General features: G+C 46.4%; 3 protein-coding genes across 3 annotated transcripts; 1 reads left to right on the plus strand and 2 right to left on the minus strand.

The window, feature by feature from the left end:
- Positions 1-982: 982 nt before the first annotated feature.
- On the minus strand, positions 983-10,105 carry Ndufs3 (NADH:ubiquinone oxidoreductase core subunit S3). The gene is made up of 7 exons (XM_059260870.1): positions 9,723-10,105; positions 9,553-9,618; positions 8,132-8,229; positions 7,396-7,545; positions 4,387-4,512; positions 4,133-4,252; positions 983-1,228 (listed from the first exon to the last, which is right to left on the minus strand). The coding sequence occupies exons 1-7, from the start codon at positions 9,784-9,786 to the stop codon at positions 1,061-1,063; spliced, it is 792 nt and encodes a 263-aa protein (XP_059116853.1). The 5' UTR covers positions 9,787-10,105; the 3' UTR covers positions 983-1,060.
- On the plus strand, positions 9,804-16,489 carry Kbtbd4 (kelch repeat and BTB domain containing 4). The gene is made up of 4 exons (XM_059260869.1): positions 9,804-10,051; positions 10,882-11,499; positions 13,246-13,352; positions 14,919-16,489. Exons 2-4 carry the CDS (start codon positions 10,911-10,913, stop codon positions 15,777-15,779), a joined length of 1,557 nt encoding a protein of 518 aa, XP_059116852.1. The 5' UTR covers positions 9,804-10,051; positions 10,882-10,910; the 3' UTR covers positions 15,780-16,489.
- Positions 16,490-16,642: 153 nt separating this feature from the next.
- Ptpmt1 (protein tyrosine phosphatase mitochondrial 1) lies at positions 16,643-24,655 on the minus strand. Its single transcript, XM_059260871.1, has 4 exons — positions 24,275-24,655; positions 24,101-24,181; positions 20,476-20,667; positions 16,643-17,248 (listed from the first exon to the last, which is right to left on the minus strand). Exons 1-4 carry the CDS (start codon positions 24,623-24,625, stop codon positions 17,111-17,113), a joined length of 762 nt encoding a protein of 253 aa, XP_059116854.1. The 5' UTR covers positions 24,626-24,655; the 3' UTR covers positions 16,643-17,110.
- Positions 24,656-25,244: the final 589 nt, after the last annotated feature.

The following is a 25,244-nucleotide window of genomic DNA, read 5'->3' on the forward strand; positions in this document are numbered from 1 at the left end:
TCTGAGCTAAAGCCACCCGAGGGAGACCAATGGCTACCACTAGACAGCAGGAACTGTAGTGCCCCAGCCATGTCCTCTGACTCTTTCCCCCCAGAAGCGCTCTGCTCTTCATCTGCCTACCACAGCTCCAACTTTCCCTGCAGGAAAGGGTAAGTTGTGTCAGTCTTCAGTGCTGAGTAGGGCGGGCTGGCTATGGCCTCATTCACCTTCTGGGGGCTATTTTCACCCCTCAGAGATGGGGACTCTTCATTTTTACAGAAGCATGTTTGTTCTTGCTCAGATGGATGGGCTCTTACACTTGGCCCAGAGAACCCTGTGATGTTTAGGTGGGAACACAGTAGATTGGGGTTTTCCTGGCCCCACCCAGGCCCCTGGATCTATCAGCTGCCTCCAATACAGTCTGCTGAGATAAGGGCTTTCTTCAGCAGTTTCCAGGCCCTTCAGTTGTCACTAAAAAACATGCCACACCTATTCTAAACCCCAAGGACTATGAAGACCGAATTACAGCTCCAGAACCCCCTAGAAACACATGGAGGCCTACAGAGCACAATGTCTACAACTGTAGCATACTGTCCCATTAAATAGACGGATTTGGCAGGGAACACCTCTACCCACCTCTCCTGAGTCAGTGCCATTTCTACCCAATATAGCACATGAGGGAGGGGCTGGGGAAGGGAGCACCTCAGCAGAAAGAGCACATACTGCGGAGCCTGATGACCCGAGTTCAATTCCTAGAACTCACATGGTGGGAGATCACTCCTGTAGATCATCCCCTGACCTCCGTATGTGCTGCCACCCCCACTAAATAAGTAAACATTTGAAAAACACACACAGGCAGCCAGGTGGTGGCGCTTGCCTTTCATCCTAGCACTCAGGAGGCAGAGGCAGGCAGATCTGAGTTCCAGGACAGCCAGGGCTACACAGAGAAACCCTGTCTCAAAAAAGCAGCCAAACAAACAAACAAAAAACACAGAGGAAGGGGTGAATGTCCCTAGGAGTTTATTTACACAGACAACCATAGATAAGTCATTCTTCCTCTAGGATCCACATGCTTTTGAAGCTACTTGGCTTCAGGCTTCTTGTCTCCAGCTTCAAGCTGCAGACTCTCAGGAGGCTGACGATAGGCAGGGAAAGCCTCCCAGGGACTGTTGAGGTCAAACTTGCGGAATTCTTGGGCAAACTCCACTGGTTCAGCTACCACCCGCTTCACCTCATCGTCATAACGGAGCTGCAGGAGCCAAAGTTAGAACTGATAACTGAGGATCCCATTTCACATGACCTCCAGTCCCCTTCCCTCTTCCCTTGACTTCTGTTCAGTACTCTTTACAGGCTCTGTCACACCCATGCCTACTACCCATGTGGTCACACATGGAAATAAACTAATGTGTGGGATTTCAAAATGGCCTTTCCTTTTTACCTGCTGCCAGCATTGTTGATTCCCTTGCCATGTTACATCTTGAGCTCTGAATTATCTATCTGCTAGCAGACTTAATGCTCACCCAACCACACACCTTAAAAGGTAATAGCAAGTACTGATCTCAGATTAGGAACAGTCAGTGGCTGAAAATTAAATTTAGGCTGGGTGTGGTGGTGTTCCCCTTTAGTCTCAGCACTCAGGAGGTAAGGCAGAAGAATCTCTGTTGAGTTCAAGGCCAGCCTGGTCTACAAGGCTCTAGGACAGGCAGGGCTACATAGAGAACCTGCCTCAAAAAAAAAAAAAAAAAAAAAAAAAAACCAAAAATCAACACACACACACACACACACACACACACACACACACACACACCAAAAAAAAAAAAAAAAAATGAGGCTGGGTGGTAGTGATAAAAGCCTTTAATCCCAGCACATGGGAGGCAGAGGCAGACATCTCTGTGAGTCTGTCTACAGAGTGGTCTACAGAGTGAGTTCCAGGCTAGCCGGGACTATACAGTGAGACCCCGTCCAAAAACATTAAAAAGACAAAAAAAAAAAAAAAAAAAAGGAAGAAAGAAAAGAAAAAGCAGGTCAGGAATGTCATGCATCTCAGCATTTCTAAATTACCTCACTACAAATTCATATGTGTGCTAATAAACAACTTGCCAGGCCACTAAAACTATGACCCCTCCTCAGGGGCCATCTATCCTTTTTGTGTGTGCACAATGTATATACACATTCATGTGAGCATGTGCATATATGGAGATCAGAGGTCAACATCAAGTATCTTTCTTGGCCATTTTCCACGTTATTTATTTAATGTGTATGAATCATGTTTATACAGTGTGTGTGTGTGTGTGTGTGTGTGTGTGTGTGTGTGTGTGTGTGTGCTATGTAAGTGCTGTTGTTTACTGCTGTGTGCAGGCTGGCCAGCCCATGAACTCCCTGGGATTCTCCTGTCTCCACTGCCCATCTTGCTGCAGGAGCACAGGGATTACATACGTGAGTTACTGTGCACTGCTTTACCTGGGTTCTGGGGATCAAAACTCAGGTCTTCTAAGTGCATGACCAACGGAGCCATCTCCTTGGCCCTTCCCTTATTTTTAAGAAGGGGCCTCCCACTAAGCTTAGAGCTCACTGACTAGACTAGACTGGCTGACTAATGAGCTCCAGAGACCTCCTTGGTTACACATACAGCTAGCTTTTACTGTTATTTTTGGTTTAGGGGGTTGGAGTTTCTCTGTGTAGCGCTGGCTGTCCTGGAACTCACTCTGTAGATGATGCTGGTCTTCATCTCAGGGTCTGCTTGTTTCTACCTCTGAGTGCTGGGATTAAAGGCTCCTCTGGAACTCAAGAGAGATCTGCCTGCCTCAGCCTCCAAAATCCTGGGATTAAAGGCATCCACCACCATGCCTGGCTTACATCCATGCATTTACATGGATACTGGGGATCCACATTCAGGTCCTCCTGCTTGTGCAGCAGGCACTTTACCAACTGAGCCATCTTCCAGTCCCCACCCCTTTAATAGGCTCTTGCCATGCCCAAGCTGGCCGTAATACAGTCCTTCTGCCTCAGCTTCCCTAGTATTGGGATAATAAGAATGTATCAGAGCCGGGCGGTGGTGGCACATGCCTTTAATCCCAACACTCGGGAGGCAGAACCAGGCGGATCTCTGTGAGTTCGAGACCAGCCTGGGCTACAGAGTCAGTTCCAGGACAGCCAGGCCTGAGGACAGAGACAGGACAGAGAAACCCTGTCTCAAAAAACGAAAACAAAAAAGCAAAACAAAACAAAAACAAGTGGCTAGAAAGACTGTCTAGCCATTAAGAGCACTAGCTGTTCTTCAGATTTGATTCCTAGCACTGGACGTGGTGGACTATCACCAGCTGTAACTCCAGTTTCAGGGGATCTGGTACAGGCACACATATACATATACACAGACAAACACTCATACTCATAAAAATAAATCCACCCCCCACCCCCCCACCCCTGCTTTTTTTTTCAAGACAGGGTTTCTCTGTGTATAGCATTGGCTATTCTAGAACTTACTCGGTAGACCAGGCTGGCCTAGAACTCACATAGATCTGCCTGCCTCTGCCTGCCAAGTGCTGGGATTAAAGGTGTGTGCCACCACTGCCTAGCATAAAAATAAAAATCTTAAAAAATAAAATACAAGCCAGGCATTAATGGTGTAAATCTTTAAGCCCAGTGCTGTGAGTTTAAGGCCAGCCTGCTCTTCAGAACAGCCAGGGTGGTTACACAGAAAAACCCTGTCTCAAAAAGCGCCTTCCAGGCTGGAGAGATGGCTCAGAGGTTAAGAGCACTGGCTGTTCTTCCAGAGGTCCTGAGTTCAATATCCAGCACCTACATGGTGGCTCACAACCATCTGTAATGAGATCTGATGCCTTCTTCTGTCCTGCAGACATACATGCAGGCAGATCACTATATACATAATGAATAAATAAATCTTACAAAAAAAAAGCGCCCCCCCCCAAAATCATTACAATAATGGCTAGCTTTAACTAACACACAATATATCAGGCTTTATACAGATGAGAAAGCTGTCTCATGGCCAAATCAAATAACCTGCCCCACTTCATAAAATAAAACTAGGCCTGCAGCACAGGCTCTTAAACCTACAGATAATCTACAGATCCTATTCCCATCATGCTTATGATCTCAGGCTCCATGATCGCTACCCCAGTGTTAAGGTTTCTACCTCAACATAGCCAGAGAGAGGAAAGTCTTTCCGGAAAGGATGTCCCTCGAAGCCATAGTCTGTCAGGATCCTTCTTAGATCAGGGTGGTTAACAAAGAAAACTCCAAACATGTCCCAGACCTAGAAAAGAACAGCTCTCAGGCAACCTGTCCATCAGGGCCAAGAGCAAATGAGTTGCACTGCCCCATACCTCATAGTTACAGACAATGCTGTGCTTCTGGCCCAGCGCAGGCCCACCACATCCAATAGCTCACCTCCCTCTCATACCAGTTGGCCGCCTTGTGCACAGAGACTATGGACTCAATGGGCGTCAGCTCATCTGTATAGGTCTTCACCCGGATCCGAGAGTTGAAGCGCAGAGACAGCAGGTTGTAGACAATCTAGGGAGAGAAGAAGCTGGAGGAACAAGGCAGCTATAGGATGAGGTCTAAATGAGAGTATCAGTTTTTATTTTTGGTTTTCAAAACAGGGTTTCTCTGTGTAGCCCTGGCTGTCCTGGAACTCACTCTGTAAACCAGCCTTTCCTTGAACTCCGCCTGCCTCTGCTTCCCAGTGCTGGGATTAAAGGCGTATGTCACCATTGAGAGAACATCAGTTATTAAGGATACAGTGAGGCACGACTCCACCTGTGATCCTGTAGTCTCTACAACTACTTACAAAGGCTTCGGCCACACCTGAGGCTGTGCTCAAGTTAGCTGCCCCATCGCTGTCCACGTCATTCCCTCTGGAGGTTCTCCCTGCCCACCTGCCCTAACCCTCACTAGGTTAACGTCTGCTCTTCTGTCCACCTGTTGAGTTCCAACACCATTAAGTACTTAGAAGGCTGAGGCAGGAGGACTGCTGAGGTCAAGGTCTACATGGCAAGTTTCAAGCCAGTTGACACTCCATAGGGTGACCCTACCAAGATCTGGCACAACTGTTCTCCGTCTTCTCAAAAGCCTCCAGACAGGCTACGTGTCCTTCTGAGTCTGTTTGTTATTTCTTCTTCTTCTTCTTCTTCTTCTTCTTCTTCTTCTTCTTCTTCTTCTTCTTCTTCTTCGTGTCCTTCTGAGTCTGTTTGTTATTTCTTCTTCTTCTTCTTCTTCTTCTTCTTCTTCTTCTTCTTCTTCTTCTTCTTCTTCTTCTACGTGTCCTTCTGAGTCTGTTTGTTATTTCTTCTTCTTCTTCTTCTTCTTCTTCTTCTTATTATTATTATTATTATTATTATTATTATTATTATTTGTGTGTGTGTGTGCGCTTCTGGAAATCCGTTCTCTTCCACTGGCGGCTCTGGGGCTAGAAATAAAGTTGTCAGGCTTTCCAAGCAAGCACTGCCACCTACTGAGCCATCCTGCTTGCCCCAGCTTAACTTTTTGCCAAGAGTTATTGTAGTATAACTTACTAGCACTTCTGTTTACTATTTTTCATCTAAAATACTTTTTTAAAAAGGTTTTTTGTTGTTGTTTTTTTGAGATAGGGTTACTATGTAACCTTGGCTTTCCTGAAACTTGCTCCATAGACCAGATTGGCCTTGAATTTAAAGATGTAAGCCACTGTGCCTGGTTTTAATGGGTATTTTATTTAGCTATTGTATCAGTGCTCATGTTTTAAACAAAATTTCTGTCAAATGATTTTTAAAATAAAGCTTATTTATTACCTTAAAAATAGACTATAATTTACAATTTACTGAGGGCTTTCTTTCTATACATCAAAAGTTTTAAGCTGGGCGGTGGGGCACACGCCTTTAATCCCAGCACTCAGGAGGCAGAGCCAGGAGGCTGTCTGTAAGTTCCAGGCCAGCCTGGCCTACAGAGTGAGTTCCAGGACAGGCACCAAAGCTACACAGAGAAACCCTGTCTCGAAAAAGCCAAAAAAAAAAAAAAAGTTTTATGTGACAGTCTCAGAGCTGTTCATGTTGACTGCAGAGATGTTTTAATTTCTTTCATCCAAGTTTGCTTAGTTGTTGCTGCGACTGTTGCTTGTTTTTCATGATCAAGGTTAGTTTTGTGCACTGTGTGTGCAGTTCCTGCAGAGGTCAGAAGGGGGCGTCAGGTCCCCTGGAGTTGGAGTTGCAGGTGGCTGTGAGCTACCAGGTGGGTGGGTGCTGGGAACCAAACCTTGGTCCTCTGCAAGAGTAGCCATTGCTCTAACCACTGAGGCATCTCTCCAGCCCCTTTCATGGTCAAGGTTAAATACTCTAATATATAATGTCTTTTTTTGTTTTTGTTGGTGATGGGACTTAACCCAAGACTTTGTGCATGTTAAGCTTGTACTCTACCACTGAGCAATACTGCCAGCTCCCCAAACTTATTTTCAATTGCTTTTAACAGTTCTTTCCTGGGTTCTTTGATTTGAGGAATTATATCTGCAATGACATGAGCATTCTAAAGTCACCAAGATAAATGATCCTATTTTAATATTATATGATCTTTTAATTTTATTAGTTAACAAAAAAGTCCAAGCCAGCCACAAAAGATCCTCCTGATCCATGTAACACCAAATCCCCAACTGTGGATATAGCTCAGTAGTAGAGTACAATGCCCAGTGTGTACACACACACACACACACACACACACACACACACACGTATATAAATAACGTGCGTGTGTGTAACGTGTGTGTATAACATTATTTATATGTATTATTTATGTGTATTTTCTTGAGACAGAATCTGACTGTCCAGAAATTTGTTATGTACACCAGGCTGGCTTCAAACTCACAAGGATCTGCCTGTCTCTACCTCCCAAGTGCTAGGTGAATGGGCCATCACACAGCAGAAAATTTTTAAAAAGTCAAGCAGAGTAAAGCAAGGTGACTATTTAGTAAGCTGATATATGAAGATCATCTAAGCTTTGAAAAGTTCCAGGCCAACACAGTGAGACCCTGTCTCAAAACAACAGAAGAAAAGGAAAAATACAAGAAGGAAGGAAGCCAACAAAAATTCTGCAATGTTCTGTGTGACCCAGACTAAAGTTGAAACTAAGGAGGCTCTGGTTTCCATAGTTATCACTTAGGAAACCATCTATGTCTTTCTTCCCTTTAGTTCCCAAACCTCTCTCTTTTTTTAATTAGCATCTCATCTTATTTTGCCCTAGTTTTCCTTGAACTCCCTATGCAGCTGTAGATCACCTTGAACTTGTGATCCCCCTGCCCTCAGTCCCCAAGTGCTAGGAGTAGAGGTCTACCAATACACCTAGTTTTAGGCAATGCTGGGGCATTATGCATGCTTCCCAAGTATGCAAGCGAGCAATGGATCTGGGCCCCAAACCTCACATTTAACTGACCTCAAAGCGGTTCTGCCGAGTTGGGACATCTACCGCTGTCATGTCAGCCAAGGATTTGAATTGTGCATTGGTGTGGTCCCTCAGGAAAGTCAGCGTTGGGATGACTCCATCAGGATGGATACAGATTTCTAACTCATTAAGGCAGGTCACCTGCAGACACAGAAAGGTGGTGTGGAGAGAAGAAATAGTGACTGAGGAAGGAGCTGACTTCAGCAGGAGTCACTTGTTCTAAGGCCGTGGTTTTCAACCTTTTGCTTTTGTTTTTTGAGACAGGGTTTTGTTGTATAGCCTTGGGAAGGTTTTCAACCTTAATGCTGTGACCCTTTAATACAGCTCCTAATGTTGTGGTGACCCCCAACCATAAAATTATTTATTTATTTATTTATTTTTTGGTTTTTTGATACAGGGTTTCTCTGTGTAGCTTTGCGTCTTTCCTGGAACTCACTTGGTAGCCCAGGCTGGCCTCGAACTCACAGAGATCCGCCTGCCTCTGCCTCCCAAGTGCTGGGATTAAAGGCGTGCGCCACCACCGCCCGGCCCATAAAATTATTTTTATTACTACTTCATCACTGTAATATTTGCTACTGACAGGAATCGCAGTGTAAGTATCTGTGTTTTCTGAGGGTCTTGGGCAGACTCCTGGAGTCATGACCTACAGGTTGAGAACCACTGGTTTAAGGTGACGAAATAAATGAGTAATGATTCTTGACCCAGACCCAAGGACAATGAGTATTACCTGAACGTGTTGAACATACTTGGGTAGGATTTCAGCCACATACTCTCCAAATGCTGAGAGCTGCTTGTGGGCTACATCATTCCGTGGTCTGACAGTGGCTGGAGAGAAAAAGGTATAAAGGGAAAAGTAGCAACCAGCCCTGCCTCAAGTCTCTTGGGCTTAAAAAAAGATTATCTCTCAGTAGGACTTCCTGAAGACCCTTTTTTTTTTTATTATTTACTTTTATTTTGGTGTTTTGCTTGCATATTTGCCTAAGCACACGTGAATGCCTGGTGCTCACAGAGGACAGAAGAATGTCAGATCCCCTGAGACTGGAGTTATAAATGGTTATGAACTGACATGTGGGTGCTGGGAATTGAATCTGGCTCCTCTGGATGAACAGCTGGTGCCCTTAAATGCTGGGCCACCTGAAGAATCTTAAAGGCTCAGGTGCAAAGTACCTTCCAGGAATTAAGAAGTGATCAAAACTTAGGGGGAAACACTACTTCTCTTTCACAGTACACCAAGACTCTTGTTACTGTAGATGGGGTCTTTGCTTCCTGTCTACACTATTCCACAGCTGTTCCGCATATTTCTTCTACTCATGACAAAAAGCAACAGCATCAGCCCTTCTATTAGACTCAGAGCTCTTTAAGGATGGGAATCAGTCTTCTGTTTCTCTTTCTCTCCTTTCTCTCCTTGACACTTGCTTATACAAAGTTCTGAAAGAATTTCAGGGCTGAGGAGCCCTGGAAGATTATCTCATTGCCCATACTCTACTTCCAGTTCCTTTGTGTAGCTATAAGAAAATTAATGTCCAGAAATGGGAAGAAAGCCAGGCTTTCCGTTTTCCAGCATGATTCTGTTGGCTGAACATAAAATCACATGATCACTAAATACTTGAGCACCCACACATCACAGGCAAAGAATTAATGATTAAGTATTTTCCGAAGACCTGTTTTGTCGTTCACTAGGTCTATGACTGAAAATTTTAACTATCTGGATTGTTTCATGATCTATAGTACGGACAGTAAAATATTATGCATCTCATTAGGCTATTATGAAGTCCAACGGAAATGATTCACTATAAGGCTTAAAGCCTTACGGTGCCTAGTAAGTACTAGATTGATGTGACCTATTATTATTTCTGGACTTTGGGTCTCAAAGGTTTTGTTACCTGCCCTCAAAGAGCTGACAATTTAATCGGAGGATAAAATAATCATGAAAACGGGCAATGGGCGATCAAGATCAGAAGGGAACAAATATCTAGGGCACAGGAAGTACTCGATTCTAACAGCAAGGTGGAGTCCTTAGCAATCTCCAAGGACAAGCAGAGATTTGCCAGGAGGGAAGGGTATTCCAGGGCAAGGACAAACATCTGACAGGACCATGAAAACCCCCTGCTAACGCTGGGGAGAAGAGCGCTGTCCGCACATACTCACGGCGCGTGTCAGCCGCCGCGCTCTCCCTCCTCACCCGCTGCAACAGCACTGAGGGTCGCTCAGTCCCTGCACAGAGAGAAAAAGGCACAAAGGCGCGGGTGAGACGCCAGAGGTCTCCGTGTCGGGCGCGCCGCTGCCGCTGCCCGTGGTCTCGGCTGTCCCTTGCTCACCCCTGGCTACGGAAGCGGCCCCTACGAGCCCACGCCACCAGACCCTGGCTGCGGCAGCCGCCATGTTCCTAGGATGCTGACAAAATAGCCGAAGGACAGCACCCAGGCCACGGAGCCCCAAGGGCACGGACCGGAAGTGGAAGTGTGCAATGAATCTTCTTCCGGGCAGACGCGGGGCGGGAAGCAGAGGTTCCGGATCTGGGCACTGGCATGAAAGGAGGTAACGCAGGTAAGAAAGACCCGCAGGTGGGGAAACCGTGAGGTGTACGTAGCCCTTGCTCGGTACAGCGGAGGCCGAAGAGAAGAAGCAGCAGCAAAGAATCGGACAGGTGAGAGAAAGGGAAAGGGTGGGCGTTCTGGGTTCTAAGTTCCACACCGCTCCCCTGCTCCTGAGCTAAGCTTTTGATGAGGGAGGGTGGGGGAGCCGACGGACGGTTTCCTTGGAGACCGTTTCCTAGGCGACTCTAGGTGGCGCGGTCCGATTGCACAGGGTTATGGACTTCCTTGTGCCCCCGGCCGGGGACGGCTGGGCTCTCTGGAGCTTCTTTAGGAACTCATTGGGGCGAGTGGGTAAGTAGGGAAGAGCCGCTCAGAAAAGAGTAAAGATGGAAGTAATGGATGTCCAGGCCCAGGCCTCATATAGGAGGGTCTGCACTCTTAGGTCCAGGCAAGGAGGGAATCTAACCACAATAACTGGATGTCTTGCTTTATTTACTTTCTTCTTCTTCTTTTTGGTTTAATTATGCTTCCCCTGAGTCTCACTAGTTATATATCCAAATTATTTGGTTAATAAATCTTCTAAGATCATAGGCTTCCTCCTTCTTTCCAGCTGACCTAAGTCCTAAGTCTTTTACTTGTTAAAAGACTTACTAGCATCAGGAATATCTGACTTGTTACTCAGCATCAGGAATATCTTATTTTCCCTCAAGAAAAAACAGCAGAGATAGAACTTTTAATTGATTTCACTGGAGCAGAGACCCCACTGCAGAAAAACTTTGGGTGAAGGAATGTCATGGGCCATGTTGGCAGTGCCAGGAATAAGGCCAGTCCAAAGCCACTTTGCTCCTGTTTCCCCCTTCCCCTATCTTGAGTTGGACAGTTGGATTCATGGACAATGTCTGTGAATTACTCAAATACTTAGGGTGGTATTGCTTTGCAGATAGCTGGCAGAGAGAGAAGTTGGCTACCATGGAGTCACCAGAGGAGCCTGGAGCATCCATGGATGAAAACTACTTTGTGAACTATACTTTCAAAGACCGCTCCCACTCAGGCCGAGTGGCTCAGGGCATCATGAAACTGTGTTTGGAGGAGGAGCTCTTTGCTGACGTCACCATTTCAGTGGAAGGCCGAGAGTTTCAGCTCCACCGGCTGGTCCTGTCAGCTCAGAGCTGCTTCTTCCGATCCATGTTCACTTCCAACCTGAAAGAGGCTCACAACCGGGTGATCGTGCTGCAGGATGTCAGTGAGTCTGTTTTCCAGCTCCTGGTTGATTATATATACCATGGGACTGTGAAACTTCGAGCTGATGAGCTGCAGGAAATTTACGAGGTGTCAGACATGTATCAGCTGACATCTCTCTTTGAGGAATGTTCTCGGTTTTTGGCACGCACAGTACAAGTGGGGAACTGCCTTCAGGTGATGTGGCTTGCAGACAGGCACAGTGACCCTGAGCTCTACACTGCTGCCAAGCACTGTGCCAAGACCCACCTGGCCCAGCTGCAGAGCACAGAGGAGTTTCTCCACCTGCCCCACCACCTACTCACTGATATCATCTCAGGTAAGTTCATGGAGGGGCTTATCATACCCGGCTGATCAAGAATGATTTTCAGTGGATAGTCTGGTTCAGGAGAACTCTCAAGTTTATGCAACTAACCATTGTTGGTTTACATTATCATTTCTGGTAGAGATTGAGATTGAGGTTGAGGTTCAGTGTAGCTGCTGTCAGACAGAGTGCCTTACAGAAGTAGCTAAAGAGTAAAAAGCTATCATTTTCCCACAAAAGGAAGTGAGACGTGCCTGATGTTTTCATCTGCCCTATACCATGAAGGCCTACAGGACTATTTACTAAAACAAATTGATGGAGATGATGAATCAAGCTATGTAAAATGGGAAACATTTGGGTACTAACTTTAGGTAACAGTTCTGCCCCTGCAAGTGAGGTGGAACTATATTTTAGACGTACACTCTATAGCCTGGTAGGTGACTTCTGTGGCATATGAGAGCATATTATGCTATCGACTTTTCTTGTAAAAAGCAAGGCAGGGTTAGTGGTGTAACTCAGTCATAGAGCACTTCCTTGGTGTACTTGAGATCCTAGGTTTGATCCCAGCACTGCAAAATGTTAGTGGTGGGGCAATTTCAAGTTAACTTCATAGGTATGTAATTAGATACATGCATAAACAAATACATATAATGGTGGGCTAATAAAGTGGCTTGTCTTTTTTTTTTTTTTATTTTGAGACAGGGTCTCTTTACATAGCCATAGCTGTCCTTTAACTCGACATGTAGACCAGGCTGGCCTTGAACTCACAGGGATCTGTCTGCTTCTGCCTCCCAACTGCCAGGATCAAAGGCATTCGCTACTACTTCCAGCTGTAGTTCTTCTTGAGAGCCCATTAAGATTGTCATTGATGTCAGGCGATGGTGGTGCACGCCTTTAATCCCAGCACTCGGGAGGCAGAGCCAGGCTGATCTCTGTGAGTTCAAGGCCAGCCTGGGCTACAGAGCGAGTTCCAGGACAGGCTCCAAAGCTACACAGAGAAACCCTGTCTCAAAAAACAAAACAAAACAAAAAAAAGATTGTCATTGATGAGGCTGGATGGCTCAGCGATGGCTCAGCGGTTAAGAGCACTTGTTATTCTTACAGACGACCATGGTTCAATTCCCAGAATCCACACGGTGGCTTATAACCATCAGTAACTCCAGTTCCTGGGTATCTGATGCTATCTTCTGATGGTCATGGGCACCAGACATGCGTGTGGTGCACAGACATATGCAGGCAAAATATCCATACATGTAAAATATTTTTTAATATTTTTATTTTTGTTTTTTTAAGACCCTGTCTAGAAGAAACAAAACAAACAACAAGAAAACATGAGCTGGAGAGATGGCTCAGTGGTTAAGAGCACTGGCTGCTTTTCCAGAGGACCCAAGTTCAATTTCCAGCACCAACATGGCAGCTCACAACTGTCTCTAACTCCAGTTCCAGGGTTTCTGACACCCTTACACAGACATACATGCAGGCAAAACACCAATGCACATAATTATAAAAACAAAACAAAACAAAGCTGGGCGGTGGTGGCGTACTTCTTTAATCCCAGCACTCAGGAGGCAGAGGCAGGTGGATCTCTGTGAGTTCGAGGCTAGCCTGGTCTACAGAGCGAGTTCCAGGAAAGGTGCAAAGCTACACAGAGAAACCCTGTCTCGAAAAACAAAAACAAAAACAAAACAAAACAAAAAAAAAAAAAAAAAAAAAAAAACAGTAATATTGTTAATGACCATGCTTTTCCTTTGGCTCCCACAGATGGTGTTCCATGTTCCCAGAACCCAACAGAGGCAATAGAAGCCTGGATCAATTTTAATAAAGAAGAAAGAGAGACTTTTGCAGAGTCACTCAGGACTAGCTTGAAGGTGAGGCACATTTCTTAAGGATTGAGGTGCCATAATCTCTGTGCATTCCAGCCCTCGGAGGCCTTTTATCTTTGTCTTTCTTCCTTTTGGCAGGGAATGTGTGTCTCTTGGTGTATGTGTGGGGGTCAGAGGACAACATGCAGGGGTCAGTTCTCTCCTTCCACTATGTGGGCCACAAGGACCAAACTCAGGTCCTTATGCTTATATAGCAAGTGCCCTTACCCACCCAAGCCATTTTCCCAGTCTCTGACCTAGCCTCTTTTGATAGCTACTGATTAGTCACCAACTTGAAGTTAGTAAGAACTGGGTAGTTGGATGTGTTTTCTGATCCCAGAAGCCATCAGTCTATGAGCTTTGAACCTCATAGAGCTTTTACTGTCTTCTCTAACACTGTCTTCTTTTTTTGTTGTTGTTTTGTTTTGTTTTTTTCCAGACAGGGTTTCTCAGTGTTAACGGCCTTATTGGTTCTGATATTCGATTTGTAGACCAGACTGGCCTTGAATGCAGAGAGATCCACCTACCTCTGCCTCCCGAGTGCTGGGATTACAGGCATGTGCCACCACCGCCTGGTTTAATGCTATCTTCAAGAACTGTTTTCTTCATTGAGTTAACAGTTCTAGCTAGATGTGATGGCTTAACACGTGGGAAGTGGACACGAAGACAGGAGGATCAGCTTCAGCTACATAGTTGGTTCAAGGCCAGCATAGCCTATATAAGACTCTGTCTCAGATGCGTGGTGGTGGCACACACCTTTAATCCCAGAACTTGGGAGGCAAAGGCAGGCAGATCTCTGAGTTCAAAACCAGCCTGGTCTACAGAGCTAGTTTTAAGACAGCCAAAGTTAAGCAAAGAAACCCTGTGTTGGAAAACAAAATCAAAAAACAAAATAACAGCAACATCAAAAAAGCAGGAGATGCAGCCTGGTCCACAGAGCGAGATCCAGGACAGGCACCAAAACCACACAGAGAAACCCTATCTCAAAAAAACCAATTTAAAAAAAAAATGCTGAGTGGCAGTGGCGCATGCCTTTAATCCCAGCACTGGGAAGGCAGAGTCAGGTGGATCTCTGAGGCCAGCCTGGTCTACAGATCGAGATCTAGGACAGCCAAAGCTACACAGAGAAACCCTGTCTCAAAAAATCGAAAAAGGAAAAAAAAAGGCAGGGGATGACCTGGGATATAATTCAGTTCTAGGATACTTGCCTTGTATCATGTTTTTCCAACACTGAAAAGCAAAAAAGCAGCAAGAGTAGATGGGATACATACCTGTGATTCCCCTTGAAGGCTGAAGCAGGAGAATCTAAGTATGAATAGTTTGTGCTACACAGCAAGATCTTGTTTGAATAAATATGTAAATAAATTGAATTGCAGGGATGACCAAAACAGATTCTCTGCCCCTGCATAAAGTGCCTAGAAGAAAATAATTAGGAAAAAAGTCAGAGTGATTCCTACTAACTGGAGGGGAGGAGGTTGGAGCAAGATGTAAGTGTGAGGCCCTGACCATTGAGGATACCTGTCTTAGCAGTCTTCACATGAGCTGATGTCAGAATTTCAATTTTGCCAACAGGAAATTGGGGAGAATGTGCACATTTACCTTATTGGGAAAGAGTCATCTCGCACCCACTCATTGGCTGTGTCCTTACACTGTGCAGAAGATGACTCCATCAGTGTAAGTGGCCAAAACAGCTTGTGCCACCAAATCACTGCAGCCTGCAAGCATGGTGGAGACTTGTATGTAGTGGGAGGGTCCATACCACGGCGCATGTGGAAATGCAACAATGCCACCGTTGACTGGGAGTGGTGTGCTCCTTTGCCCCGGGACCGCCTCCAGCATACCCTGGTATCCGTGCCTGGGAAAGACGCCATCTATTCCCTGGGTGGCAAGACACTACAGGATACCCTTTCCAACGCAGTCATCTACTATCGGGTAGGTGATAATGTGTGGACAGAGACAACTCAGTTAGAGGTGGCTGTATCTGGGGCTGCTGGTGCCAACCTCAATGGAATCATCTACTTACTAGGGGGCGAGGAGAATGACCTAGACTTCTTTACCAAACCTTCCCGACTTATCCAGTGCTTTGACACAGAGACTGACAAGTGCCACGTGAAGCCCTATGTGCTGCCCTTTGCAGGCCGCATGCATGCAGCTGTGCATAAAGATCTGGTGTTCATTGTGGCTGAGGGGGACTCTCTGGTGTGCTATAATCCCCTTTTAGACAGCTTCACCCGGCTCTGTCTTCCTGAGGCCTGGAGCTCTGCCCCATCCCTCTGGAAGATTGCTAGCTGTAATGGAAGCATCTACGTCTTCAGGGATCGATATAAGAAGGGAGATGCCAACACCTATAAGCTCGACCCTGCTACTTCAGCTGTAACTGTCACAAGAGGCATTAAGGTGCTGCTTACCAATTTGCAATTTGTGTTGGCCTGAGAGACAGTGATGGGAGGAACAGCTGACTCCTTGGCCCTCCCCTTTTCTGTGATCCCCAGTCAAATCTGAAATTCCCCCAGTTCAGAGTAATGTGTTAGTTTGGGTATTCATGAGGAAGGCAGCGCCTCAGCCCACCCCAGGCTCGTGGGTTTCTCTGTTTAGGGCTTTTCACACTGCTGCTGCTCAGGTGGCTGCTGGAACTCTGCCCTTATCCCCTGTGACCCCGTGCCTCACTTCAGGCTGCTTAGAGCAGCATCTTCTCAGACCTAGGCACAGCCTCCCCTTACCAGATCAGTGTTAATAGAAGCACCTTGGTTCCCATGCAGAAAGAAAGGCCCATTCCTTTTTGTCCACAGCCAGCAACGGGGCTAGTTGTCACTTTCCCATAAAGAATTAAGTATTAAGAGTTTTCCTTCAGGATTTGGAGGGGACAGCAGACTAAGCTAGAAATGTCCTTCACCAGCAAGAATCAACACTAGAATTCAGGATACTCCTTCTAATGTTTTCTCATCTATCTGTCAGGAAAAGACACTTTGGTTGGATTTTTGGCTTATACAAACAGATAAGCCAGAAAAGTAGAAACAATTATTTCTGATTAATAGCAGAAACTGTTTTCCAGACTCAAATATATACAATCTCTGGTCTTTTAAAAACTCTAAGCTAAATCAAGCACTAGGTACTGTTCGTACAAATAAAAGTTTTTGAAGCGGTATGTGTGTCTGTGTTGACTCCTGAACTGGTGACTTCTGAAGAGGAACTAATTACAGGCTTAGACATTCCTGAGTCGGCAATCCTGCCTGCACCCCATACATCCTTTGACATTCTGATCACTGCTCCAGAAGTGTGAGGGGAGTCCCACAGGGTCAGGGAAATTAGGATTATTTTTATTTTTATTTTTGGAAGTGCTAGGGACCAAACTCGGAGCCTTATACATGCTGGGCAAGCATTTTGCCAAGTTATACAATTGAAATTGGGATTCTGATAGTAACAAAGAACAGATCTGCGTATTCTTTGCTTTTCTAGCATTAAACGGCTTTGTTATGGTGCCATTACACAAAATATCAGATACACAATAGATTTCTGTTAAAATTAATATTTCCTTGACCCTGCCGAAGAAAGTAAGATTTAGCCAGACAATCTTGTTCTCTGTAGCCATCCGACAGTGTTATTTCAGAGAAGGCAGGCAAAGGAAGCACATTATCTATTATCAGCATATCTGGGGTGTTGTCCTGGCTTAAGCCCCTTTGCCCTTTAAACTTTTTACTTGGGTAGAGCCAAGTTCTTTGTCGTCCACAGCCTTCATACTCTTGGTGTGTCAGTGAGCGATGTCGTCAGTTCTTCTTCGCTGCCCTTGCAGCAATCTCCTTGTGGAACTCTTGGAGAACTTGCAGCTGGTTAGGCCTGATGGAGATGTGTGAACGGATTTTGGCGATGGCTTCTATAGCCTCCTCTGGGCTCCAGTTGTGCACCTGAAGAACAAGGTGAGAAAATGAGCCAGCAAGGAAGGGCAGGCAGAACAGGGTCGCTGGCCGAGGAGCAGGGGCCGAAAGACTCTCAGAATTAGTGTTTGAGAAAATGGGTTGGCAAGGATGCTCCCTGGGTAAAGGTACTTGCTGCCAGGCCTGACAGCCATAACCAGAGTTTGGTCCCAGGAATTCACATGCTGAATTCCTGCAAGCTGTCCTCTGACCTCCACATGAGTGCCATGGTGTAGGCATGCCCACACAGCTGCACATGTAAATAAATAATGTGTAACAGAGGGCTTTGAAAAGCATGCTCCAGCTAGGCTGAGAAGTGCAGGCCTATAAGCCCAGTTATTCAGGAGGTTAAGGCAGGTGGACCACAACTTCAAAGCTTGTCTGAGTTATAGTGCTAAGCCAGCCCAGGTGACTTAGTGAAACCATGTTTTAGTAAAAAGACAGCCAGGGATATAGCTCAATGATAGAGCATTTGGTTAACATGCTTAAATCACCTGGGTTCAATGCCCAGGATAAAAAAAAGGAAAAGAAAAAAAAATGTTCCTTTGCTGGATATGGTGTGCTGGAGGATCACAGGAGCACAGGAGTGCTAGAGTTTGAGACCAGCCAGAGCAACAGCAGCTACCTGGTCAAAAACAAAGACATGTTCCATGAGAGCACTTTGAACCACTTCAGTCAACCTGTCCTCCAACCCTGTTCATTCTTACTCTGCTAAATAGTGAAACAAAGTAACTCATGAAGCTGAGACCCCAGATTGCTTAGGTCTAGTCTGCCCTTTTTGAGCTGGGATTTTATTAAGAATTTCTGAGGCTGGGCGGTGGTGGCGCACGCCTTTAATCCCAGCACTCGGGAGGCAGAGCCAGGCAGATGGATCTCTGTGAGTTCGAGGCCAGCCTGGTCTCCAAAGCGAGTTCCAGGAAAGGCGCAAAGCTACACAGAGAAACCCTGTCTCGAAAAACCAAAAAAAAAAAAAAAAAAAAAAAAAAAAGAATTTCTGGCCAGGCAGTAGTGGCGCACGCCTTTAATCCCAGCACTCGGGAGGCAGAGCCAGGCAGATGGATCTCTGTGAGTTCGAGGCCAGCCTGGGCTACCAAGTGAGTTCCAGGAAAGGTGCAAAGCTACACCGAGAAACCCTGTCTTGAAAACCCCCCCCCCAAAAAAAAAAATTCTGAAAGTAGGCTGGGGGTGTAGCACAATGGTGAAGTGCTTACAGGCCTGAATGAAACACTGCATTCAAGCCCAGGACCAGTATATACACTGGGTGCCTGAGAGGGGAGGCAGGAGAGGATCAGAAGTTCAAGGACATCCTCACTGGCATAATAGACGTTGAGGCCGGCCTAGACTACACGAGACTCTGACACAAGACACACAAAAATTAATTTCTAAAAGCACATGGTAAATGTTTTTCTGAAATTCATCACCATAGCTAGAAAAATTAGTACTTTTTTTTAAATTTAGGAGGGTTACCTTTGTGTTTTAAGGATGTACACTGATTTAGAACTCAACAGGATTAAAACTTCTAGCCTGCTGGGTCAGTTCTCATTTGGACCCAAATACCCTCCTGAGATTACTTCAGCAGGTTTTTTTTTTGTTTGTTTTTTCCCTTTATGGTCTTTTTGGAGACAGTCTCACACTATATAGTTGACCTGGAACTCATGCTACACAGAGCAGTGTGGCCTTAGACTTGCAGAGATCCTCTGCCTCCACTTACACAGTGCACAGCCACACCCAGCTTCTAGTAGAATCTGTATAATGAAAGCTATGGCTATAATGAAAGGTGTAGTTCAATCACATATAGTGCACATTAACAGGGTTATATTGATCACTGTATTTCTTTAAACTACCCACTTGACTGGAAATACTATGCAAGAACCGGACTAAGCAAAAATGAGTCAAGCTGGAAAGGGAAAAACTGCGGGAATGATAAAGGACTATAAAGCGTCTGCTTCTAAATTTTGTGGGTTTTTTTTGTTTTTTGGGGGTTTTTTTGCAAGAGAGGGTGGTCAAAGCTCTCTTCTTTGTTATGGGAATGGAGCCTAAAGGACAGTAAACAAATCCTGGGAAATAAATATTTACTTTAAAAAAAAGGTTTATTTATTTACTATGCATACAATGTTCTGCCTGCATACAAGGAGAGGGCACCAGATCTCATTACAGATGGTTGTGAGCCACCATGTGGTTGCTGGGATTTGAACTCAGGACTTCTGGAAGAATGGCCAGTGTTCTTAACCTCTGAGCCATTTCTCCAGCCCATCTAAATATTTTTAAAGCATCATGCTTGCCAGTCAATAATTCTTTTTCCCCCCTAGTATCAGGGAATAAAGTCAGGACCTCACACATGATGGGCAGGCACTCTACACTGAGCAATATCCCCAGTTGTGCACATACTAAGTAAATATTAAGTAACAAAAACTAATATTCAGAGCTTTACTAGGAAATGCCATATACAGCCCTGTAGCTGAGGATGTCATTCAGCTTCATCCTCCTGCCTCCATCTCCCAAGTGCTGGGATTACAGTTGTGGGTCACCACACTCAGTTTTATGCAGTGCTAGGATCAAACCCAGGGCCTCATGCACACTAGGCGAGCACTCTACCAATTGAGCTAGCCCCTACCATGCCATTTAAAGCAAGTGTTTGAGCTAGCCCCCTACCATGCCATTTAAAGCAAGTGTTTGAGCTAGCCCCTACCATGCCATTTAAAGCAAGTGTTTGGCAAGTCTTTAAAGCACGTATGGTGGTGCATGCCTGTAACCCTGGCACTCAGGAGGCAGGAGCAGGAGGATTGCTGCCAGCCTCGTTTATACAGGCACCAGTCCAGTCTCCATAGTGAATTCCCAGCCAGTCAGGGCTCATAACAAGACACTATCTCACACAATCTCAAACAAACAAAAAGTAACTTTCTAGTCTTCTGCTGGGTTGAACACTCTTCAAAACTCACTTTTTTTCCTTAGGCCTGCTCTGGGCAAGCACTTTGACAAACCTTCTCCTTTAAGTTTCCTGTCACATTTAAGCTAAGGAAACCACATCAGAAAGGAGAATCCACATTGATTATCCTGATTAGTACGGGCTGGCCTGTGCACAAGGCTTGGGTGTTCGGCATGACGCCACATTCTGTCAGCCTGGAGATGGATATAGTTCTCTCCAGGAAGGCCTGCCAGTAAACCACGCTACTGGAAATCTCTAACAAGGAAGGCTACTGCAGGGATACTTCTCCTACCTGAATCAGATAGGCTGCTACCATCGTGGCACTTCTGGATCGCCCAGCCTTACAATGCACGTAGACACACTGGCCCAGTGACTGGTACTTGAGAGCAAACTGGACTCCTCTGTGGAGGTTGGCCAAGGTGGGGACCCCAGTCATGTCAACTGTGCTGAGCCGGAGCTGCTCAACTCCTGCTTTCTTCCATTCCTAGAACCAGGTCCACCAGCATAAAAAGGAAAATCAGACAAGTTTGGGGTGAATGGTTTGAAGAGGGGGTCCTCAAGCAGCAAAACAACAGCAAGCAAGTTCCAGGGGTTATTATAATGCGACTCTTTCCTAGACCAGAAATGCCTTGGAAACAGCCAACTTTTGGCCGGCAGTAGTGGCGCACGCCTTTAATCTCAGCACTCGGGAGGCAGAGGCAGGCGGACCTCTGAGTTTGAGCCCTGCCTAGTCTACAGAGTGAGTTCGAGGACAGCCAGAGCTACACAGAGAAACCCTATTTTGAAAAACAAACAAACAAAATGAACAGCTGACCTTCCATTAAGCAGACATGCTGCTATTCAAGTTATGTTCAAATATTCTCTAGATGCTTCAAACCTCAGTTACAAAATATTAGCTCCATAAAGTTCAGCTGTGGGTCTGGAGAGATAGTTCAGTGGCTAAGAGGACCCTGAACCCAGTTTCCATCACCCACACTGGGAAGCTTACAGCCATTTGTAAGCACCTGCCCACACAGACACATAATTAAAGAATCTTTAGTCAGGGGTAGTGGCAAACACTAACTCCAGCACTTGGGAGGCAAACGCTTGCGGATATCTATGAATTTGAGTCTACATAAATAAAGAGTTCCAAGTTCCAGATCAGCCACGGCTACATAGTGAGACTCTGTCTCAAAACAAAACAAAGAAAACATCAGAACAACAAAAATACATTTAAAAAATTCAGCTTCAGAAGTTATGGGGCTGAGGATGTAGTTCAGTGGTGGAGTGCCTGGTAAATGAAGCCCTGAGAGACTTCCAGCACCACTTAATGTTGCAAAGCTGTGTTTTTGCCTTATTTGGGACCTATACTGTGATCCAGCTGTAGGCAAGGATAGTATAGTTGGCTGTAAGTACATAAATCTTTTTACCATTTTTGAGGGGTACATAGTAAAAGAAATGGGGTTATCTGATACTTAAAACCACACAGGAGTGTGGGGCTCATGCCTAAAATCCCAACTCTAGGATGGCTTGAGCGGGATACACTGTGAGTGGAGTTCAAGGCTATCTATCCTAAGCTACAGAATAAATCTCCCTTCACCATATAAACAAAACAAAACAAAACACCTACCTGCCTTTGTGTAATATTATTTAAGAAGTAACTAGAGAAATGAAATAAAGCCTTTGCCACATTAGACAACTGTATTTTTGCTTTAAGACTTCAAGTACACTCTAGCTACTCTTACTAACTTCTTTGGTGGTGGTGGTTGGCTTTCAGTTCTCACTATGTAGCCAAGGATGCCTATGAGCTGATGCTCCTGCCTCCACTTCCCAAATGCCAAAATTACAGGTGTGCACCTCCATGTCGAGCTCCTTGCTGCTCTTAGCAAGTCCTTGCACCTTAATGAGTGCATGGAGGCCACTTTAATCCACCAATCAAATTAACATACCCTGAAAGCACACCTCTGCTTGTACAGCAATTGAACCAGAACCACTTTCCGAGCTGTTAAATACTCAGAGTCCTGAGTCGGACCATCCGGGGCTGCAGGTGAGAACTTGCTATATAGCGAGGCTGCCAGAGGATCCTTAGACACACTGAGACGCAGCCATGCCTTGGAGATTCCTTACCTCTAGGCTAGTGGGCTGACAAGCTCCATCTTACAAATGCCAATGCCTCACACTCAGAGACCAGGCATTGTCTGTACCCCTGCATTTATACAACGGACTACATTAGTGAATACTAACTCTGATAGCTAATGACCCTTGAGACCTGGTGACAGTACTTGGGGAAATTCAAGGAACAGTGACACGCTCTTTTGTGTGTCTCCCCCCTTTTTCTTTTTCTTTTCTCAGAAAGGGCCTCATATAGCCTAGGTAAGTCTCGAACTCATATGTGACCCAGGTGAACTTGAATCTCTGATCCTCCTGCTTCTATCTCCGGTGCTGGGATTACAGGCTCTACACCACTACCACACCTGTTTTCTGTTCCACACTGGGCTTCACATATACTAGGCAAGCACTTTATCACCTGAAATACATTCCCCAGTCTGTTCTGCAGTTTTTCAATGATAACTTATTGACACAGTATAGATAATAAGGAATGTATATATATTGACATAGTATATATAAGAAGACAGGGTTTCTCTGCATAGCCTTGGCTGCCCTGTAACTCACTCTGTAGACCAGGCTGGCCCTGAACTCAGGGATCCACCAGCCTCTGCCCTCCAAGTGCTGGGATTAAGAGTGTGCCACTATGCTTGGTCCAGGAGGGAGTGTGTTGTGTTTTTTTTTTAAATCTGTGTGATTTTGTGTTTAGCCATAGGCTCATGTAGCCCAGGCTGGCCTCAAGTTCCTGATCCTTCCACCTGCACACACAGAGTGCTGAGCCACATCCCCTCTTTTTTTCCCTTATTTATCTATCTATCTATCTATCTATCTATCTATCTATCTATCTATCTATTTATTTATTTATGAGACAGGGTTTCTCTGTGTAGCCCTGGATGCCCTAGAACAACTCGCTCCATAGACTAGGCTGGCCTCGAACTCGGAGATCCACTTGCCTTTGCCTCCAGAGTGTAGGGATTAAAGGCGTGCACCACCACCAACCGCCTAAGCCACACCCCTTCTTAAAAAGGTGTTTTTCTAAAAAAAAAATAAAAATAAAAATAAAAAGTGTTTTTCTTAAGGGTTGGCCTTCATCTCCAAAGCTAATACATTGCCTAATTCATACTTGGTGCTAAAGTAAGTGTTGAATGAGCATGAATGAAATCGGCAAGGCACATAAATCACAATTTTCATTACTGAGGTTAGTGACCAAAATCACAAACACAAGATGGGTGTATTAGCACATGCCTGTAATCTCAGTACTTGGGAAATGGAGGCAGGATAATCAGATGAAGTTCATCATCGACTTAAGACCCTGTCTCAAAATAAACAACAACAACAAAAAGTAACATATATGTGTACATAAAGAACTACATCCCTGGTCCCGACTTTGAAGGGCTTCCTTGTGCCCTGTCTGGCGCAGAACTCCCTACATAGACCATCTTGGACTGGAACTTCCAACGATCCTCCTCTGGCCTATTCGAGCTGGAAGTCCAAGAGTGAGACACCCACACGGGGTTAGCTCGCTCTCTTTTTCAGACAGTGCCCAGGACACTTCTGAACTCCTGAGCTCAAAAGATCCTGCCTCAGCCGCCTGAGTCCCCCGAGCTCCAGACTCTCGACTTCGTTCTGGTTTGATCAGCTTCGGCTGCTTTCCACCTGCAGCCATTTAACTCGCTGCGCAACCTCAGTGCTTGATAAGGCAACTAGGCGTCTGACGCTCATCTGGGAGACACTGTCACCCGCAGCGTCCCACCTCGCCCTCGCTTCCCCAGCAATCCCCAGCCCGAGTACCCCGCCAGGCTGGCGGGCCGGGCCCCCACCCCGCTCCTCACCTTCGCGGTGTTACACAGGAATCTAGTCTCGTACTCTTCGTTCATGGTGATCACCCCGCGCACGTTCTCGTCCAGTACCAGCTGCCGAAGCAAAGAGGGGGCTCAGCGAGGGCCGTGGGGCGCTCGCCGAGGCCCGGGGCCCGCTCCCGGCCCGGCCCGGCGGCCTCTTCTCACCCGGCGCGTCATGCTCCGCAGCGGCAGCGCGCCCAGCAGCACCGTGTGGTCGATGCGGTGGTACCAGTCGCGGTGTGCCGGGCCGCGCACCCTCCCGCGGAACACCGTGTAGAGCAGCGTCGGGTAGAAGAGCACCCGGGCCAGGCCGGCCTCCAGCCACGCGGAAGCCGCCATCCCGCCCCACCCCACCAGGCGCAGCGGCGAGCCGCCCGCCCCCGGGCTCGCGGCCAGCCACCGCGAGAAGGACGGGAAGGACGAGAGCCGCGGGCTGCCCAGCTCCTCCCGACCCTCGGGGGAAGCTGGCTCCCCGCGGTCCCCGCCGGGCCTTGGGGTTCCGGGGACAGACACCATGGCTCCCGAGGAGAGGCGCCGCGCGGGGGTGGGGTGGGGGACTGGAACGGCAACGAGAGAAGGTGAAACGGTGACCCTGCCTAGGGAGGAGGGCCCTCTCTCCAACCCCTGACCCGGGCGGGGGAGGCTGGCCAGGGAGGCTCCTCGAAGCCCGGGGAAGCCCTGCAGGACCTGGCTCTGCGGTGGGTGAGCGGTGGTTGACAGGGGACCTGCCTGATGGATGGCCTACGGTCTGTCTAGTCTTCTTTCCTTTTTGAGACCATGGCACACTATGTAGCCCTCAATGCCTTGTACTGGCTGTGTAGACAAGGCTGGCCCAAAACACAACGAAGAGCTACTCCTGCCTCTGCCTTCCCAGTGCTGGGATTAATGGCACTGCCACCAACTCTCAGAATCTCCTTCTTCTTCACATCAAGTCCCACACCGTACCTGACCAAACCAGAATATACATAGTGTGAAAAATATATATATTAAATATTAAGAAAAATAATTTTTGCCGGGCGGTGGTGGTGCACGCCTTTAACCCCAGCACCCGGGAGGCAGAGGCAGGCGGATCTCTGTGAGTTTGACGCCAGCCTGGTCTACATAGTGAGTTCCAGGACAGGCTCCAAAGGTACAC

Source organism: Peromyscus eremicus, chromosome 4 (genome assembly GCF_949786415.1).
Source record: "Peromyscus eremicus chromosome 4, PerEre_H2_v1, whole genome shotgun sequence".
Lineage (NCBI taxonomy): Eukaryota > Metazoa > Chordata > Mammalia > Rodentia > Cricetidae > Peromyscus > Peromyscus eremicus.

Bases quoted from the DNA above. Each gene is read 5' to 3' on its own strand.
- Ndufs3 (XM_059260870.1), bottom strand. From the start codon at position 9,786: ATGGCGGCTGCCGCAGCCAGGGTCTGGTGGCGTGGGCTCGTAGGGGCC. The intron at 8,230-9,552 runs GTGAGTATGTGC...TTTTCTCTCCAG, and splicing joins CGCGGCGGCTGACACGCGCC to CCACTGTCAGACCACGGAAT. The intron at 4,253-4,386 runs GTGAGCTATTGG...GTTCTTTTCTAG, and splicing joins CCAACTGGTATGAGAGGGAG to GTCTGGGACATGTTTGGAGT.
- Kbtbd4 (XM_059260869.1), top strand. From the start codon at position 10,911: ATGGAGTCACCAGAGGAGCCTGGAGCATCCATGGATGAAAACTACTTT. The intron at 11,500-13,245 runs GTAAGTTCATGG...TGGCTCCCACAG, and splicing joins ACTCACTGATATCATCTCAG to ATGGTGTTCCATGTTCCCAG. The intron at 13,353-14,918 runs GTGAGGCACATT...TTTTGCCAACAG, and splicing joins CACTCAGGACTAGCTTGAAG to GAAATTGGGGAGAATGTGCA.
- Ptpmt1 (XM_059260871.1), bottom strand. From the start codon at position 24,625: ATGGTGTCTGTCCCCGGAACCCCAAGGCCCGGCGGGGACCGCGGGGAG. The intron at 24,182-24,274 runs GTGAGAAGAGGC...TTGCTTCGGCAG, and splicing joins TGCGGAGCATGACGCGCCGG to CTGGTACTGGACGAGAACGT. The intron at 17,249-20,475 runs GTAGGAGAAGTA...CTTGTTCTTCAG, and splicing joins TAGCAGCCTATCTGATTCAG to GTGCACAACTGGAGCCCAGA.